This window comes from Peromyscus maniculatus, chromosome 7 (assembly GCF_049852395.1).
Source record: "Peromyscus maniculatus bairdii isolate BWxNUB_F1_BW_parent chromosome 7, HU_Pman_BW_mat_3.1, whole genome shotgun sequence".
In the NCBI taxonomy this organism is placed as follows: domain Eukaryota; kingdom Metazoa; phylum Chordata; class Mammalia; order Rodentia; family Cricetidae; genus Peromyscus; species Peromyscus maniculatus.
This window is the reverse complement of record NC_134858.1, coordinates 103,710,607-103,726,987: the sequence shown is the minus strand read 5'-3', so window position 1 is coordinate 103,726,987 and position 16,381 is coordinate 103,710,607. Positions and strand designations below refer to the sequence as shown.

Sequence of the window (16,381 nt, the reverse complement as noted above, 5' to 3'; positions counted from 1 at the left end):
AGTAGCCCACACCTAAAGCTGGGTCCTAGGGTAAGAACATCCTTGAAGATCTTCCTATTTCCTATCACCTTCATCCTTACAAAAGCCAAATTTTAGGGGAATGTCTCAACTATTGCTCCTTTGAGAAGATGTTGTGGAATAATCTTTTTGTGCACAGTGAAGATTTGTCAGTTGGATTGGTTTAATAAAAAGCTGAATGGTCAATAGCTAAGCAGGATGCTGGGAGGAAGAAGGCACAGTCACCAGTAGACACATAATTAGGGAGCTGGCAGGCGAGACAGAAAAATTCACCTACAAGAAGAGATAGGTATGTCTGGATTCTAGATGGTCCCTGTTCCTTCCTCAGCCCCTGATATCTGGAGACCCCTCTGACATTATTCTGCTGAGCTCTTTCTGTCCCTCCTCTTGAGGGGAGAGTCTGGGGACCCTGAAACAGTTCCTTTTACTGCTTGCTTATACCAGTTCCATGAGCCTCAATGGCAAGTCAGCCATCCCCATAAACACCAGAATTCACAGTCCTGGAAATGTCTAGCTTCTCCTTTGCAGGAACCCTGGGTCTTATTCCTCAAATTTCCAGGCTAGGTTAACTAGAAGCTACTTTTTCAAGAGGAAATTTCTTCTCTTCTTGTGTGTGAGAAAGTTCAGAGTACATCAACAGCTCTCTCCAAAAGTACTTTCCCAAGCAAGCTCCAGCCTCACATCTTTTATGAGAACTCAATGGGTGGGTCAAAGGTTAAAGGTCGTGAAGTTGGTTAGGACTACGGTCTTCCTACATCTTGCTTTAGACACTGTTCTGACTTTGGAATGTGTCTGATTATTCCAGCCAAATCTTCTACATTAATTTTCTATTTCACAAGAGATACTCATTTTAAATTATTAGGTAGAAAATTATCTTCAAACACTTTAGTTTTTACTTGAGTGCATGAGAAAGTTTAAAAAAATGGGAATCTTAACTCCAAGTAGTGTGATATTTTTAAAAGAAGCGGTTGCTATGCCAACGAGATGTCTCTGCCAGGAGAGGCACCTGCCCCCACTCTGGCAACCTGAGCTCCATTCTGGAACCCACGGGGCTCAAGGAGAAAAATGGCTGCTGCAAGTTTCCTCTGACCTCACCCCCATGCGGTACCCCCATGAATAAATATTTTTAAAGCTTTTTTTTTAAATTAAGGAAATAATCACGAATACAAAATGATAAAGTGCTCTTATGATAAACTTGAAGTCATTAGTCCAGCAAACAAGAATGTAAGGCTTTGTAGCCAAGCTGTGAGCTGAGGGCCGATGAGGCCAGAATGTGCATTGACTGATAAAGCTTCAAAGGCATGCACAAGGGTATTATGGGATGCCTGTTCTGAAATTATAAAATCCTCCAACCACAGAGGTCAGACAGTAGTCTGGTGTGTTTTCAAAGTTAAGCAGGCTTTGATCGGACATTTGCTTGGCTTGGTTTTTTTTTGTTTTTGTTTTTGTTTTGGGTTTTTTTTGTTGTTGTTGTTTTTTTGTTTTTTTGGTGTTTCCGTATGGTTTTGAGGGCAGGGGATTGAATTCATGCATGGCAGGCAAGTACCACTGAGCTACACCCCAGCTTTGTCTCAGTAAGTCATGCCGAGCACTGGAGCACAGTTACCATTTGAGTCTTATTTCCCCATTCATAAAGCCTGGGCATGCTTCAAGAGTCTCTCTCACTGTGCACAGTGATTCAGAATGTAGGAGGAGGAGCAGCTGTGTGGAAACACCCCACACAAATGTCTTTCCTGTCCCGTCCCCTTCCCTCCCTCCACCCCCACCGACAACTGCCAACCAGCCCATCAAACAGACTGTTTTTCCCACCAAGATACTTTATTCAGGACCACAGCTGCCTAATCTTATTAATGTACCTCAGCCTGTCAACACTGCCTCTTGATTTTTCCCCCATGTATTTATTTATTGTGTGTGTTTGTGGGTGGGGCACATGTACCACACCACACACGTGGAGGCCAGAGGACGACTTGCAGGGCTCAGTTCTCTTCCTCTGATGTGTGGGTTGTGGGAACTGAACTTGGATTATCAGGCTTGGCAGGAGTACCTTTCCCACCATCTCACTGGCCCGCAACAGTATTTCTTAATACTAAGAATACGCTGCCATCGACTCTAAATAAAGACCTTGACAAATAAAGGAATCAGATAATTAGAATCAGCTTTTGGGACGGGCAGGGCAGGCACCGTGTGGCTATCATCTAGTCTGTTCTTTTGTATTCTTACTTTGAGACATACAATCTCTTGATTTTTGTGGTTGAGAAGAGTAATTTTCCAAGAGGGTAAGAGATTTGCCCAATCCTGAAAACCCCAGCTCAGTCTCCCATACCGCAGCTCTGCTCTGGCTCCCCACGGCCGTGAAGAATGCAGTGGAGGACTGAGAAGCGGGCTCCCCTTGGCCATCCCCGCCCTTGCTGTTGCCTCTGCTGTGGTTACTGTCTCAGTCGTCTTTGCTGTCTTTATCCCTCTCCTGTTCTCAGCCTGGTGACCCTAGTTTAATTCTTCATGACCTCTGTTTGAAAATCAGCCTTATCCTTCTCCCTAGCTCGCTCCTCAAGCTGTCCCTGCCTCCCGTGAATGTGAGTCACCACCGGCATATTCCCTGTGAAGCACAGCCTCTGCATAGAAGATTCTAGTTTCCTGGATTTCTCAGGCCTGTCTCTCCATAGAGCTTTCCGGGCCAATACATGAGAATTCTCCTCCCCAGTTTCTCCTCAGTCCCCACTCTGCACTTAGGCATGTGGCTGCTCGGCCTGGACTTGTTCACCGAGTTCTGCTCCTTTGATCATGTTATAGAATCATTTGCCAATTGTTAATTAGGCATGAGGGATTTCAACTGTTTTGGTCATAGTAGATGCCAGATATACGGACACACACACACACACACACAAACACATACGCCCACGCCCTCCCCCCTCCACAGATATCCCCCACAGATACACACACACACAGTCTGAAAACTGCTGATTTAAGCAAAGCATACAAACATTATTTTATTATTTTACCATTTCATGTGTTGAGAAGGCAGTCAAAGGTAGGAGTGACTTTAGCAGCTTAGACATTCTTGAAAGAAATGTGTATGTGCAGTTAGATTTTTATCCTTCTCAAATTATCCGCCTTTAGGGAGCCCAGCTTAAAATACCAAGCCCATCCAATGTTTTCAATGCTAAAACTTCCCTGGAGTTAATAATAGCAAAGACCTTTAAATGCAATACCTCTCTAAGTCTCTAGAACCCCGAATGGCAGTGTCTTAGCTTCCCAAATGGCTGACTCCTGAAGACAGAGCCATCTTAGACATGGACAAGTTGGATAATTTGATTCCTGGTCTTTTTACCTGTAGGACTTAAGCAAGATCTCAGGGATTTTTTTCTTTTCTTTCTTTTTTTCATATCGACTTTCTCTCTGGGTGGATATTAAAGATGATCAAAATTGACCCAATGCTTCTAGAAAAATAAATGATCAAAACTTTTCTGTGACTTTTTGTTGTTCTTAATGACTTTCTCTGCTCAACTGTTTTTACTTTTCTCTCGCTCCTATTATAATTTAATAGTTGTCAATGATCTCAGTCGTTAAGTAGTGCTATAGGAATGTGTTTTAAATAATTGCCATTTCCACATGATGCCTTAGAGTTACTTAAGAGACTGAGCATATTACAATGTATTTTTTTTTTTGGTTTTTTTCGAGACAGGGTTTCTCTGTGTAGCTTTGCGCCTTTCCTGGAGCTCACTTGGTAGCCCAGGCTGGCCTCGAACTCACAAAGATCCGCCTGGCTCTGCCTCCCGAGTGCTGGGATTAAAGGCGTGTGCCACCACGCCCGGCTCTACAATGTATTTTTAATGGCTAGAATAAAATCATTTAGCAATTTAGTGGTCAGAGAATCATCTAGATTCAATTCCAACTGGAAAAAAATACATTTATACTTCTACAGGTCATAGAAGAATGAGTCTGTGGCTCTTCCCTGATCCATGCTTTTCCTTGCTTTCCTACTTTATAGCTAGAATGGAAATAAGACTTCTTGGTCCCTAGAGTCGGACGTGTGTCAGAATAACATTAGTGTGGTGTTAATCTAACAAGGTACTCTTCCCCTTGAATCCTAGATTGTTTTGTGGATGTCGTGGTTGGATTTGATATCTCAAGTCAACAGAGAGGGCAGACTTTGCTCGAAGGCCAGCCTTGGATAGAAACCTACCTCCAAGACATCTTACGTGCCATCAGCTCCCTCAATGGGGTAAGCTGTGAGGTGGGCACGGAGACCCAGGTGAGCATAGCTTTTCAAGTGACGAACGCTATGGAAAGATACCCTTCCAAGTTTGAGATCTACAGTGAGAACATACTGAGCAGCCTACAAGGTGTGGCAGTGAGTGGCCCATCTCGTCTCACCGCAAACCTGCTGAATTCACTGTGGGACACATTTCAAAATAAGTCCGCTGCACGAGGGAAGGTAACATGGCTTTAGTTTGTGTGCTGGTCTGTGGTTTTCAGTGAACTTTTTGCTAACTTTTTTCTTCATTTTTCTAAAATCTACCCTAGGTCGTCCTTCTATTTTCAGATGGATTGGATGATGACATTGAAAAACTTGAACAGAAATCTGATGAACTCAGAAAGGAAGGTAGGAATGGGGTTGACTATTTTTACTTATTTAGGCAGGCTTTTATTTTGTAGCCCAGGCTAGTCTGGAGCATCTTATGTAACCCAAGTTGATCTCAAACTCAGGGTAGTCCTCTTCTCGGCCCCTTGAGTATTGGGATTATAGGCGTGGACCACTACGCCTGGCTGCTTATTCATTTTGTAATCTCAGAACTCAACTCTGGCTCTTTTGTTTCCAGGTACCTTACTGACCCTGACTTTGCAACCTTTCTCTTCCTTATGGGCACGGTAGGGCAAGCGTCCTCTCAGAACATTTGATTTCTCACTGCCTGTCATGTATATAAAATAGCACACTGACCAGGGCCCCGGGCTTCATCTCCTCTTACTGTGTTTGATCTTCCAAGCCTTTCCTGGAGACTGTTGCCTTCCATCATGCCCCACATTGTTGAATACTGCTACTCTGTTACATGGAAGAGAACAGAACCCAGTGAGCAAGTAACATGAGTGTTGGATGACTTCCTTCTGACACTAACCATTTCCAGACGTGCAAGCTTTTTTGGACAAGTTTCCTCATGTGCTGGGGTTTTGTAATTCTTTCCTTCAGCCCGCAGAAGGACCAGCTATGATGCTTATGCAGCCTCAAGGCTCTGGGGTGAGGCATTTGGCTTTGTTAGAACCAATGGCCTGCTGGACTTGTCCTTTGGTCCATTTAAAATATGGGTCAGTAGAGGGAAAAAGTCACCACATATTCTGAGGCAGGGCCAGTCTCCTGTAAGTGGGCACAGCCGCTCTCCCACCCACACCTCCTTTGCTGGCAGGATCACCCAAGCAGGGCTGTGCATTCTCTGAATACTTGACGTTGGTCTGTAGGAGTCCCATCACTCAGAATGTGGCTACCCAATTTGCCCCTGGGTAGTATAAAAAGTTGGACCTTGGCCTCAAGTGACACCAGGGCTCTAGAACTCGCTGAGGTCAAGTCAAAGCCATGGTATTGCTTGGGTCCTGCCATACCCTTCTTTCTCCACCCCCTTTCTTCTGAGGACTTTTCAACACATTGTGTGTGTGTCCGAATTGTTACCTCAGGTTCTGCCTCCAGGGAGCCTGGTCTAGTACAGGGGCGGCCTCTCAGGTTCACTAAGGTTGGTTGGTCAAAATCTATCTTTTCTGCTAAGCTCTCTCCTTAACCTTAAATTGCAGAGTATGGATTTACAGCCATACAGTAAGGGCTTTTATTTTACCCTTTATTTATATTTATTTATTTATTTTATATATTTATTTATATTTTTAAAGCTGTCTTCTCTTTATTCTATCCAATCTTGGTCTTTGTTTGTGAGCTCTAAACAGATTTTAGTTAGATTAGGGACAAGACTTTGGGGCACCTAGTTTGAGGTGACAGTTTTGTAATCCTGTGATTTTAACTATCTTGGCCCTCCTTTTGTGTGGTGTATGTGGAGGGGGGAGATATGTTTCTTGCCTGTGGTGTTAAAGTGTCCTCTAGGAAGCACTTAGGAATGTTCAGAGCTCTACCACCATTCTGTTTCCATCTCCCAGAGAAAACCTAGGAAATTTGTATCTGTTGTGGAATATTGCTTTAACTAGGCAAAGATGTGCTACATTTATTTATGTTTCATTTGTTTAACAATGTAAAAATGTGTTACATTTGTTTATGCTGCATTTATTTAATTATTTAGAGATGTGTTGCTGTTTCCCCTTGCCTGCCTAAGGCACCTGATTGATCTAATAAAAAGTTGAACGACCAATAGCTAGGCAGTAGAGGGATAGGTGGGGCTGGCGGGCAGAGAGAATAAATAGGAGAGGAGAGATCTAGACTTGGGAAAATGAGGAGAACAAGGAAGAAAGAAAGGGAGATGCCCAGGACCAGCCAGCCAGACACCAGCCAGCCAGACAGACATGGAGTAGGATGTACAGAATGAAAGAAAGGTAAAAAGCCCCAAGACAAAACACAGATGAAGAGAAACAGGTTAAATTAAGTTATAAGAGCTAACTAGAAACAAACATAAGGTAAAGCTGAGCTAATGATAAGTCTTTGTGTATGATTTTGGAGCTGGTTGATAGCCCAAAAGAAAGCCTGTTACATGTATCAACTTCAGAAGATACATATATATCTATCATTTCTTCAAAAATTTGACTCTTTGAGAAAAGAACAAAGGAATGGTGGTGGTAGTATTCTCTTAAGAACATCACATGGCTCTCAAATGGACAAGGAATTCCTGTCCCTGGCTTCTCGTACACACACACACACACACACACACACACACACACACACACACACTCTCTCTCTCTCTCTCTCTCTCTCTCTCTCTCTCTCTCTCTCTCTCACACACACACACACACACACACACACACACACACACACACACACACACACAGCTTCTATTGATGATCTGTTGACCCTAGGAGACTGCTTTAGTTCAAGGTCATATATTGGCATGTAGACTAGGCAGTCACCATGCAACAAGAGAAGAGAAAAGAATTAATGACAGTGGGCGTGGCTCTACAATTTATGCATGTAGATTGGGGTATGAATTAGTTCATTAAGATTTAAAAGTCAAATGCCCTAGAATTTCCTCTGTGATTCCTTATTCTCAAAACATTTAAAGCGTTTTCTTTCTTGATTCATTTTTAGCAACTGAGACATTGTTGAAAGTTGTGTGATCATTTATTGGATGAGTCTGAAGGGAGCAGGATTGAATACTCCAATTCTGAGAATATTCACAAATAATAGCTCTGTGCATATTTCCTACATGTCCGTATCCCATGGATCTCATTACACTCACACTTTTACATTTCCTGAACTTGTAAGGAAAAACAGATGTGAATACACTTCTCTTTAACTAGCTCCATAAGCATGGCCTCCCTCACCACTAACACCCAATTCAGCTGCCCAGCATGGTTATCCCAGCTCACCCTACAGACTTTCTCCTTTCTGCTCATTCTTAGTCTAGAAGGGTGACTGATTACCCTAGTTTGTCTGGGCCAGGCCAGGAATTTACAGGACTAACTAACCAGAAAAGTCCCGGACAAACCGGAACAAGCTGGCCATCCATGTCTTAACCTTTCTTCCTTACTTCCCGTTATTAACCACTGTAGCAGCCTGGCCTCAAATCCAGGCCACGCCCATGGCCCTGGGAGTACCTCCCTTCCTTCTCTTCATTCAAACCACAGAATATGGACTTCTCTAAGAAGGCACCTTGACTCAATGAAGCCCTTGAATATTTCTTTATCTACCCTGGTATTTTGGTCTCCAGATCCCATCCGGATAGTGTTTCACACACCCATCGGAGAACCAGAAAGTGCAGAGTTGCCCTTTATTCCATGATTATGTCCTCAGTCCATTTTGGTTAAAATGTCCTTGAGTGTAAGGCTTTGGAATTAGGCTCTGGATGAAAACCTAAACAGTCCAGTAAGTTAGGAAATGAACTTCTTGAAGCCTTAGTTTTCTTGTCTATAAAATACGGTTCTAATCATATCTGAGTACCTATAGAGTATGAACAAGATAATGCATATAAATTATTTAACTGTCTTCTAGGCACATAGCAACTATTTAAGAAAGCTAACATAACTGTTAGCCAGGATGATTGCCAGGGTTACTTAATTCTTCATTTTCAAAACCAGTCATTGGCAACCCTACACTCAGCCCTAAAGTTTTATTTGAAATATTCTGATCTATATCATTCTAAGGCTTATGAGACACTGCTCCTAGTGGTTGTCATCTGTTCCCACTTAAAGTTACAGCTGGAGCATCAGTTCCAGATGAGGTCATTGAAAGTATCCATTTTATTATCTGTATACGTGTGTGCCTGCCTTAGTTCATGTGTACCACATGTGTGCAGGGGCCTTCAAGACCAGAGGGGAACTGGAATTACAGGTGTTTTTGAAGGCACCATGTGGGTTCTAGGAAGCAGACCCAGGACCTCTGCAAGAGCAGCCAGTGCTCTTGACCGCTGAGTGTCTCTCCTGCCCGTCAACACCCATTTCTGTTGGTTGGTTGGTTGGTTTGTTTTGTTTTGCTTTTTTGAACAGACCTGGGGCTTGACCCTGGGGCACCACACATGCTAAGCAACTGCTCTCCCTGGGGGTTTTGCTTAAATACAGATTCGAGTTCAGTAGATATGGATTAAGACCTAAGAGCCTGTATTTTTTTTTAATAGATAGTTTTCCCATGCAATTCTGTATTTGATTGAAAGATACTAGCCAATGTGGGTATCTATCTCAGGAAAGTCTGTATTTCTGAGATGCTCCTGGGTGATTCTGACATTGTGGCTCTGAGAATCTTCCACGTAGGATAAAAAATGTAACATATTCGCTCTCCTGATACACGAACCCCTCTGTATTTTAGCAAGCTGTGTGGAACTTTGGTTAACTCACTGGCTCACTTCAATAATGTCGTGAAGTCCTGTTAAAGCCTACAACATCATCTCCAGTTTGCTTCACTTAACCACTGTGCTGTTGTTTGCTAGCATCCTATCATGGGGTTGAAGGATGTAGACCGTTGACCACAGCTGTTGGCTGAGGCTAGCGAGTCAAATATGCTGAATGACTTCAGCGACCCCAGCCCACCTCACCTGGAGAATATGTTGAACAGGCCTGAACGCCCTCATAACTATTGCTGTGGATGGAGCTGCCGACTCCAGCAACCTGGCTGACCTTCTCTACATCGAATTTGGGAAAGGATTTGAGTACAGAACACAGTTCACAATTGGTATGAGGAGCCTTGGGAGTCAGCTGTCAAAGCAACTAGTAAGTTGACTCAGAAAAGGCTGGAGGGTTTAAGCAAATGTCCCACCGCCACTAGGCTATAGCCTTACCCTAATAGTTTCAGCCTTTGGTTATCTCATATATAGGTTTAATACTGATGAGTATGGGTATGAACTAATACTGACTTTTTAAGTAAAGATGAGATGGGCCTTTGTGAGCCAGCCTAAGAAAGAACATGTTTAAAGTGTCACATAGATAGGTCCAAGCATGTTCAGCAGACACACTTGGAACAAAAGAAATAATGACAGGAAGGGCAAAGAGAAAAACAAGGAGATACGTAAACAGCACTGAGTGTGCTGGCCGGATCATAACCCACGAGTGCTGGGCCACTAAGATGAGCCTGAGTTACGAAGAGGCCCGGGCTGTTCCCTCAACCAGCAGCGTCTCGGGTCCCGTACTGCTCTGAGCATGACAGTATATGGTGACACTAGTGACACTAGTGATACTTTCTCTACAGCACACCCTGTAAGTGACAGCCCAGGGCATGTGGAGTTCAAGCAGAGAAAGAGCAGCCTGCCCTGAGTGTGGGGGAAGGACTTTCTGAGCGAGGGACTTTCTTGGCTTGTCTCCACCCTGCCGGACCCTTGTGCTCTGTTCTGTTTTTACAATCTTACACCTAGATATGATACATCTTTACCATGCATGCTATGTCAGAAATACATAGAAAATCAGACTTGAGTGTGAGTGTTCCAAGTCTGTAGCACATTACTGATCTTTAATGAGTGGTTAATGAGTTGGAATTAATTTGTTTATAATTTACAGAATCTTTACAAATTATATCAGAATACTTTCCAATGAAGGGATTTTTTTTTTTTTACCCATGAAAATGAAGTAGAGCACTTACTGCAAACTGAATTTTCCTAAAAATGAATCTGCTGGACCAATTGCAAAATAAATAAATAAACTAGCACAGTGTTAGCTATTCAGGAGATGTCAAAGTAAGTCAGTCCAGGGTGAAATTCACTCACATTTTAAATATATAATAATTTTGTTTTGGCGGTCACATAAAGGGAATATTCTTATACTTACATCCTCTGTAGCAAATGCTTCTAAAATGTTGGCATGAAGCTGATACTTCCAAAGTCACATCAAAGCTCTCCTGGATGTATTTCCAGGGGACTCTGTTCCAAGCAGTGTTTCAGAGTACACTGTCGACTCTCCTAACAAGCTGAGATTTCACAAATGGAGCCAGGAGAAAAGAGCATGCATTCATTTTGCTGAGCAAAGCATGTGGGGCAGAATATACAGAGCAGTCAACAATGGGCAAAGCTAGGGGAAGGTGTATTGACGAGAGGCAGCCCCACTGATCACTTAGTATGCAGTGAACGGGCCACGGCCACAACGATGTCATCTGCAGGAGTCAAACATGTTCGAGTTGGTCAGGAATTACTCGTGTGGTAAAGATGTCAGGACTCAAAGGAATGGTAGGAGGCTCCTGCCACCATGGACCCCCCACAGTGGAGTGCATGTGTGGGACTAGGGAATCAATGCCACTAGATATAATCATCCTCATGTTCCCTCCAGATCAACGTTGCAGAAAGGACCTGCTGCTGTTTGCTGTGCAGGTGCACGGGAGGGGACGGCGCCAGGGGGGATCCAGGATCAGCAGGGAAAAAGGTGACTTGACCTCAGACTTCCAGTTCCCAGCATTTGAACTGGAGCACGTCTTTCAGATAGGAGTTGGGGGGGGGGGTGGAATAGAGAGGCTTTATCTGCCAGCCTGAGCTTCTGGAAGAGGCAGACAGTTACGCTACTCTTTGCCTGTGCCAAATTAGATAGTTACCATTTTCCTTGGTCTTCTAAATTAGAATTGGTTGGAAGTCCTTTGGGGGGGCGGGTGTTCAGGAGACACAGTCATCGGGATCCTTGATGGACCCAGTGTTCAAGCAGCAACAGTAATGCAGAAAAAAATGAGTGATCCTCATGCTAAGTGACGAAGCTTCGTCCACACCACTAACTCATTTCACTTCCTCTTTTGAACCTTGGCAGTGACATAAAAATCGAGTCAATATTGTGTATAGTCTGCTGAAAATTAAACTCACTCGGGTCACTCTACCATAGCAAAGGATGGGACAGCATTGATGGCCCCAGCTGTATGTACAGAAATAGGGCAGATAGGGTTTTTTTCCTTTTTTTTTTTTTTTTTTTTTTTTTTTCATAACCAGCACCACTAATTCATGGGGTTTCCTAAACAGGGAATACTTTTGCATCCTTGCATAAAAATACTGTTTTAGACATCAGGATATGTACAAACACACTATGGGAAACATTTAATGATTTCAGTACTGCTACTTGACATATGGTTTGGATGTTTGGCCACCCTGCATAGCAGTATGGCTCCCCCATCACCAGAATCACGCCACTCAAGAAAGCTTTGGATTAATTATTTCTAGAATGCTTGAACTTCATGGAAGGAAAGTGGTAGAATTTAAAAATATATCAGAAACCAGAATAGAAGGAAATGTGTGTGGTCTGGTGTTCTATGTGTAGCAGTAAGTCCTAAAAAGGAGGGAACGTTATTTTAATAAACAGAGAATAATTATGGGCTGTCAAGAACAAATATATTTGTCTCGAGAAGAATGCCAGTTCTGTTGGTATTCCTAGAGACGGTGTGCTGGCACAGGTGTACACATGTGCACACAATCATGCACACACATACACAGCTACCATCCCACATACATACATGCACAGATTCATATACATGCATGTATTCATGCACTCATACCTACATCCACAGTTCCCTCCCCCATGTATATACACATGCACAAATATGTACACACACCCTTGTATGAAAATTCTCATTCTTATTTGTCTAAACACCACTGGTTTGAAGTGGAAAACCAGGGGCATTTTCTTTTTTTTTTTTTTTTTTTTTTTTTTTTTGGTTTTTCGAGACAGGGTTTCTCTGTGTAGCTTTGCGCCTTTCCTGGAGCTCACTTGGTAGACCAGGCTGGCCTCGAACTCACAGAGATCCGCCTGGCTCTGCCTCCCAAGTGCTGGGATTAAAGGCGTGCGCCACCACCGCCCGGCAACCAGGGGCATTTTCAAACTCTTGTGTCGCACATGAAGTCTAACCCCAAAGTGGTGGATCTGCCTTGACGTCTCTCATTGTGCAGTCTGTAAAGTGCTCATGTTTTCTCCTCTTTCCTTTTTTCCAGGGACCCCCAGGTTTTAAAGGCAGTGATGGCTACCTGGGAGAAGAGGGCATTGCTGTAAGTCAAGACCTTTTACAGCTCACTTATTCCTGCAAACATGAGAAGAGAAACAAAGACCAGAGTCTGAGGGTTCCAATGCGGCATCCGGGGTCTTTCCTGAGCCTCCTTGTGCTTGGGTAACACTTCTCCTTTAGGGTTATTACTCCACCACCTTCCTCACCTACATGGCATGATGAACTGGGTGTGAAAGGTAATGTCTTCACCATAGGCACCACATCCTTGCCATGTGCCCAGGCCATTTGGTAAGAACTTAACCAATTCACCACATCATTTATCAGGAACCCTTCCCTTCTCCCTCCCTCCCTCCTTCCTTGTTTCTCCCTCCCTCCCTTCTCCTCTCCCTCCCTTTCCTTCCCTCTCTTCCTTTTTTCCTTCCATGCATCCAGTCATACATTCATTTGACAATACATATTGAAGCTCCTTACTATTCACTTCATTATTTACCAAAGATGTTGATACACATATTCATTATATATATATATATGCGCGTGCACACACACACATGTATATCCTTACTATTCACTTCATTATTTACCAAAGATGTTGATACACATATTCATTATATATATGCACACACACACACACACACACACACACACACACACACACGTATATGCACCCCATGTGAGCCCCCCGGAAATGAGAGAAAAACACAAAACAAGCACACATGGTTCCTAAGGGCCCCTCCACACTAGTGAGAAGACAAACAAGATAACTGTGTCCAGCTGCTCTGCACATGGCTATGTAGAGGCCCGGGGGGAGGGGGCGACGTGACAGTATTGAGCAAGAATGGGAGCTTAATGGCTTAAAGACCACAAAAGTGGGAGTTGGGCCCGGGAGGAAAAGGCTGCAAATGAGGGGTAACAGTTGGGCAGACACTTGAAGGATGACAGTGAGTTTCTCTGGGTAAAGCATTTGGGAATTTGCATTGCTGCAAAGGGGAACCATGAGTTCAAGGACAATAATGAAGTCAAAGGATTGGGAGTTAGCAAAATGGCACATGGTTAGCATGGCTGGAACCCAGGACACTGCAGAAGTCCCCTGGAGAAGGCTGGCTTGTGTCGAGATAACGGACAGTGAGTGATGGAAAGCGTAGGAGTGGGAAGGATGGGGATGGTCTGCTCAGGCAGCATCAGGGGTGATGCTCAGACCGAGGTCATGGGTCAAAGTCTTAAAGTCATAGGGACTGGGCAAAGAGTCCTGAATCTCAGCTTAGGGCAGGATGAACACACATGCAAAGGAGGTTAAAAGGGAGCAATGTGGTGGCCATGTGGGGAGAGGGAAGCTCCACCCAGGCAGTATGAAGGTGGCATCCAGAGCAAAGGGCTGTCATCATTGTAGTTCTGATTTACTTCCATTCTCTGTTTTCATAGGCTTGAGTCCTGGAATGTAAGTCATGACTAGCCAGATGTTTTCTTAAAAATAAGATAAAAACCTTGTCGAGTATCCAGGACGGATCCCAGATCATAATAGCACACACTCATCTGGATTTGTGCCTTTCCACTTTTCCTCAGGGAGAAAGAGGAGCCTCTGGACCAATGGGAGAGCAAGGTAGTAAGGGATGCTTTGGCACCAAAGGGCCTAAGGTAAGGATTATACAAGACCCCGTGATGTCGTCTTAGCAGTTCATTGCACTTCCCATACTCATGCTGCTCTCCTTTCTGTTACCAGGGAACCAGAGGACTCAGTGGAGAAGAGGTATGGTGCCAGTTATCCTTCAGTTATCTACTGAAAAAAAGTTATTTTTGAAATCATTAGTTATCAGTAGTTGCTACAAGTCAAGTCACTGTTGGCCTTCTTCCTTCCTTCCTTCCTTCCTTCCTTCCTTCCTTCCTTCCTTCCTTCCTTCCTTCCTTTTTTTTGTGCCAGCCATTTCACTTAATTACAATATTTCTTTCTTCCCTCTCATCCTTCCAAACCCTCTCCTATTCCCCTCCTTTTTCTCTTTCAAATTCATGGCCTCTTTTTTTTCACTAACTGTTATTGCATGCACATATGTACATGTATATAAAGGTAACCCGCTCAATCTAGGTAAGGTTACTTGTATACATGTTTTCGGGGCTGAGATTTGGTGTTGGATTGCCAATTGCTGTGCGCTGCCCTGGGGAAGACTATTTCTCCTGCTCAGCATTCCTTAGTTGACTGTAGTTCTTTGTGGAGGATTGTGGGCTTTTCCCATCCACCTTGACATTTTTAGTGTGGTTGTCCTTGTTCCTCTCATGTTTAGGCAGTCATATTGGTGAGATTTTTCTGAGTGTCGCTTCTGATATTACTAGGAGACACTGTCTCACAGCAAACTCCTTGATCTTCCAGCTAGGTTTCAAGTACTATGTTTTCACTCTTGTTGAGTAGGTCTTAAGTCCAATTAGAGAGTCATTGGTTACCACCAAGGTATTCATGACACAATGCACCCTTATGGTTATGGTGCCATACTGGTCATTGTGATTCACAGGTGTCATAGCTGGGAAATACAGTTGGTTGCCTTCCTTCTTTGGAAGCTTGCATGGTGCCTTCTGGTATCAAGAAAGTTAATCCTCAGGGAGGAGACATTCAGGTCAGTTCCAGGTCTGGGTCTCTGGGATCTGGGTCTGAAGTGTAAAATGTCTTCAGCAATGGGGACTTAGCTTCCACCTCTGTAGAGCAAGTAAGTGAACAAGGGCAGTAACAATAGACTGTATGTTTTGAGAGTCTTTTAGACAGCCCTGGTCAACACTTCAAAGAAGGGCTTCTCATGTCTGATATTGGGGCTATTTTTAGGTCATCTTTGGCTCTTAGAGGAAGCATTGTCAGCCCAGATGAGAAAAGTTCATTAAAACTATGTATGTATATTTATATGCTGAATCACTTGTATTATAGGGTTTTTTTTGAAAGTAGTTAATAATATGATTCATCACAGAGTTGTCCAACATCATTGTTATCTTACCCACTTCTTCCTCCTTCTGTATTTCCTCCCCTCCCCCTCCCTAAAGAGCCTCTCCTTTTCCCATTTCCCCCATTAGGTCCTCTTCCTCTTTGCCCTCTTCCTGCCTTCTGTATTTCCTCTCTCCCCCTCCCTAAGGAGCACTTTACCTTCTCCTGAATCAGATTGCTGTTCCCAGCTATTCCCCTCTCTATTGCTCGCTAACCTCCCTATCCTGGCAACGGTCCTGTTTTACTTTCCTGGTTTCTGCAGTTGCTCCGGGCTGTGTCCTAACGTGAGGATTTGGATCAAGAGTCCCCAATGAGAGTGAACATGCAACATTTGCTTTTCTGGATCTGGGTTACCTCACTCAATATGACCTTCTCTAGCCCCATCCATTTACCTGCGAAGTTCGTGATTTCATTTTCCTGTAGATGAATAGTATTCCATAGTGTGTTTGTAGCACAGTTTCATTATCAATTCATTAGCTGAAGGACACTTAGGTTGTTTCCATTTCCTAGCTATTGTGAAAAGAGCAGGCACGAACATGCCTGAGCAAGCACCTGTGGAGTACGATGTTGAGTCCTTTGGGAATACTCTAGAGAGTGGTACAGCTGGGTCATATGGTAGATTTACTTTTAGCCTTTTGATAATTCTCCACGTGGATTTCCACAGTGGCTGCATCAGTTTGCAATCTCCCCAACAGTGAACTGAGGGTTCTGCTTTCACTTCGTCCCTTCTAGCATTTGTCGTCGATCATTTTGTTGGCATTCGCCATTCTGACCGGGCTAAGATGAAATCCAAAGTTGTCTTGAGTTGCATTTTATTTCTGCCTCTCGTTGCAGGCTCTGTTTATTATGACAGTTTCTATTACTCAAAGTGATCTTTG

The 16,381-nt window shown here is 43.6% G+C and overlaps 1 protein-coding gene across 1 annotated transcript in view; it reads left to right on the top strand.

Annotated features, from left to right (window-relative positions):
• Col6a6 (collagen type VI alpha 6 chain) overlaps window positions 1-16,381 on the top strand; it is a 137,971-nt gene that overhangs the window by 52,720 nt on the left and 68,870 nt on the right. Inside the window, exons 9-15 of the mRNA XM_076576972.1 lie at window positions 4,110-4,453; window positions 4,543-4,621; window positions 9,206-9,360; window positions 10,903-10,995; window positions 12,537-12,590; window positions 14,108-14,179; window positions 14,265-14,291. Coding sequence (XP_076433087.1) covers window positions 4,110-4,453; window positions 4,543-4,621; window positions 9,206-9,360; window positions 10,903-10,995; window positions 12,537-12,590; window positions 14,108-14,179; window positions 14,265-14,291 — 824 coding nt within the window. The remainder of the gene's footprint in view (window positions 1-4,109; window positions 4,454-4,542; window positions 4,622-9,205; window positions 9,361-10,902; window positions 10,996-12,536; window positions 12,591-14,107; window positions 14,180-14,264; window positions 14,292-16,381) is intronic.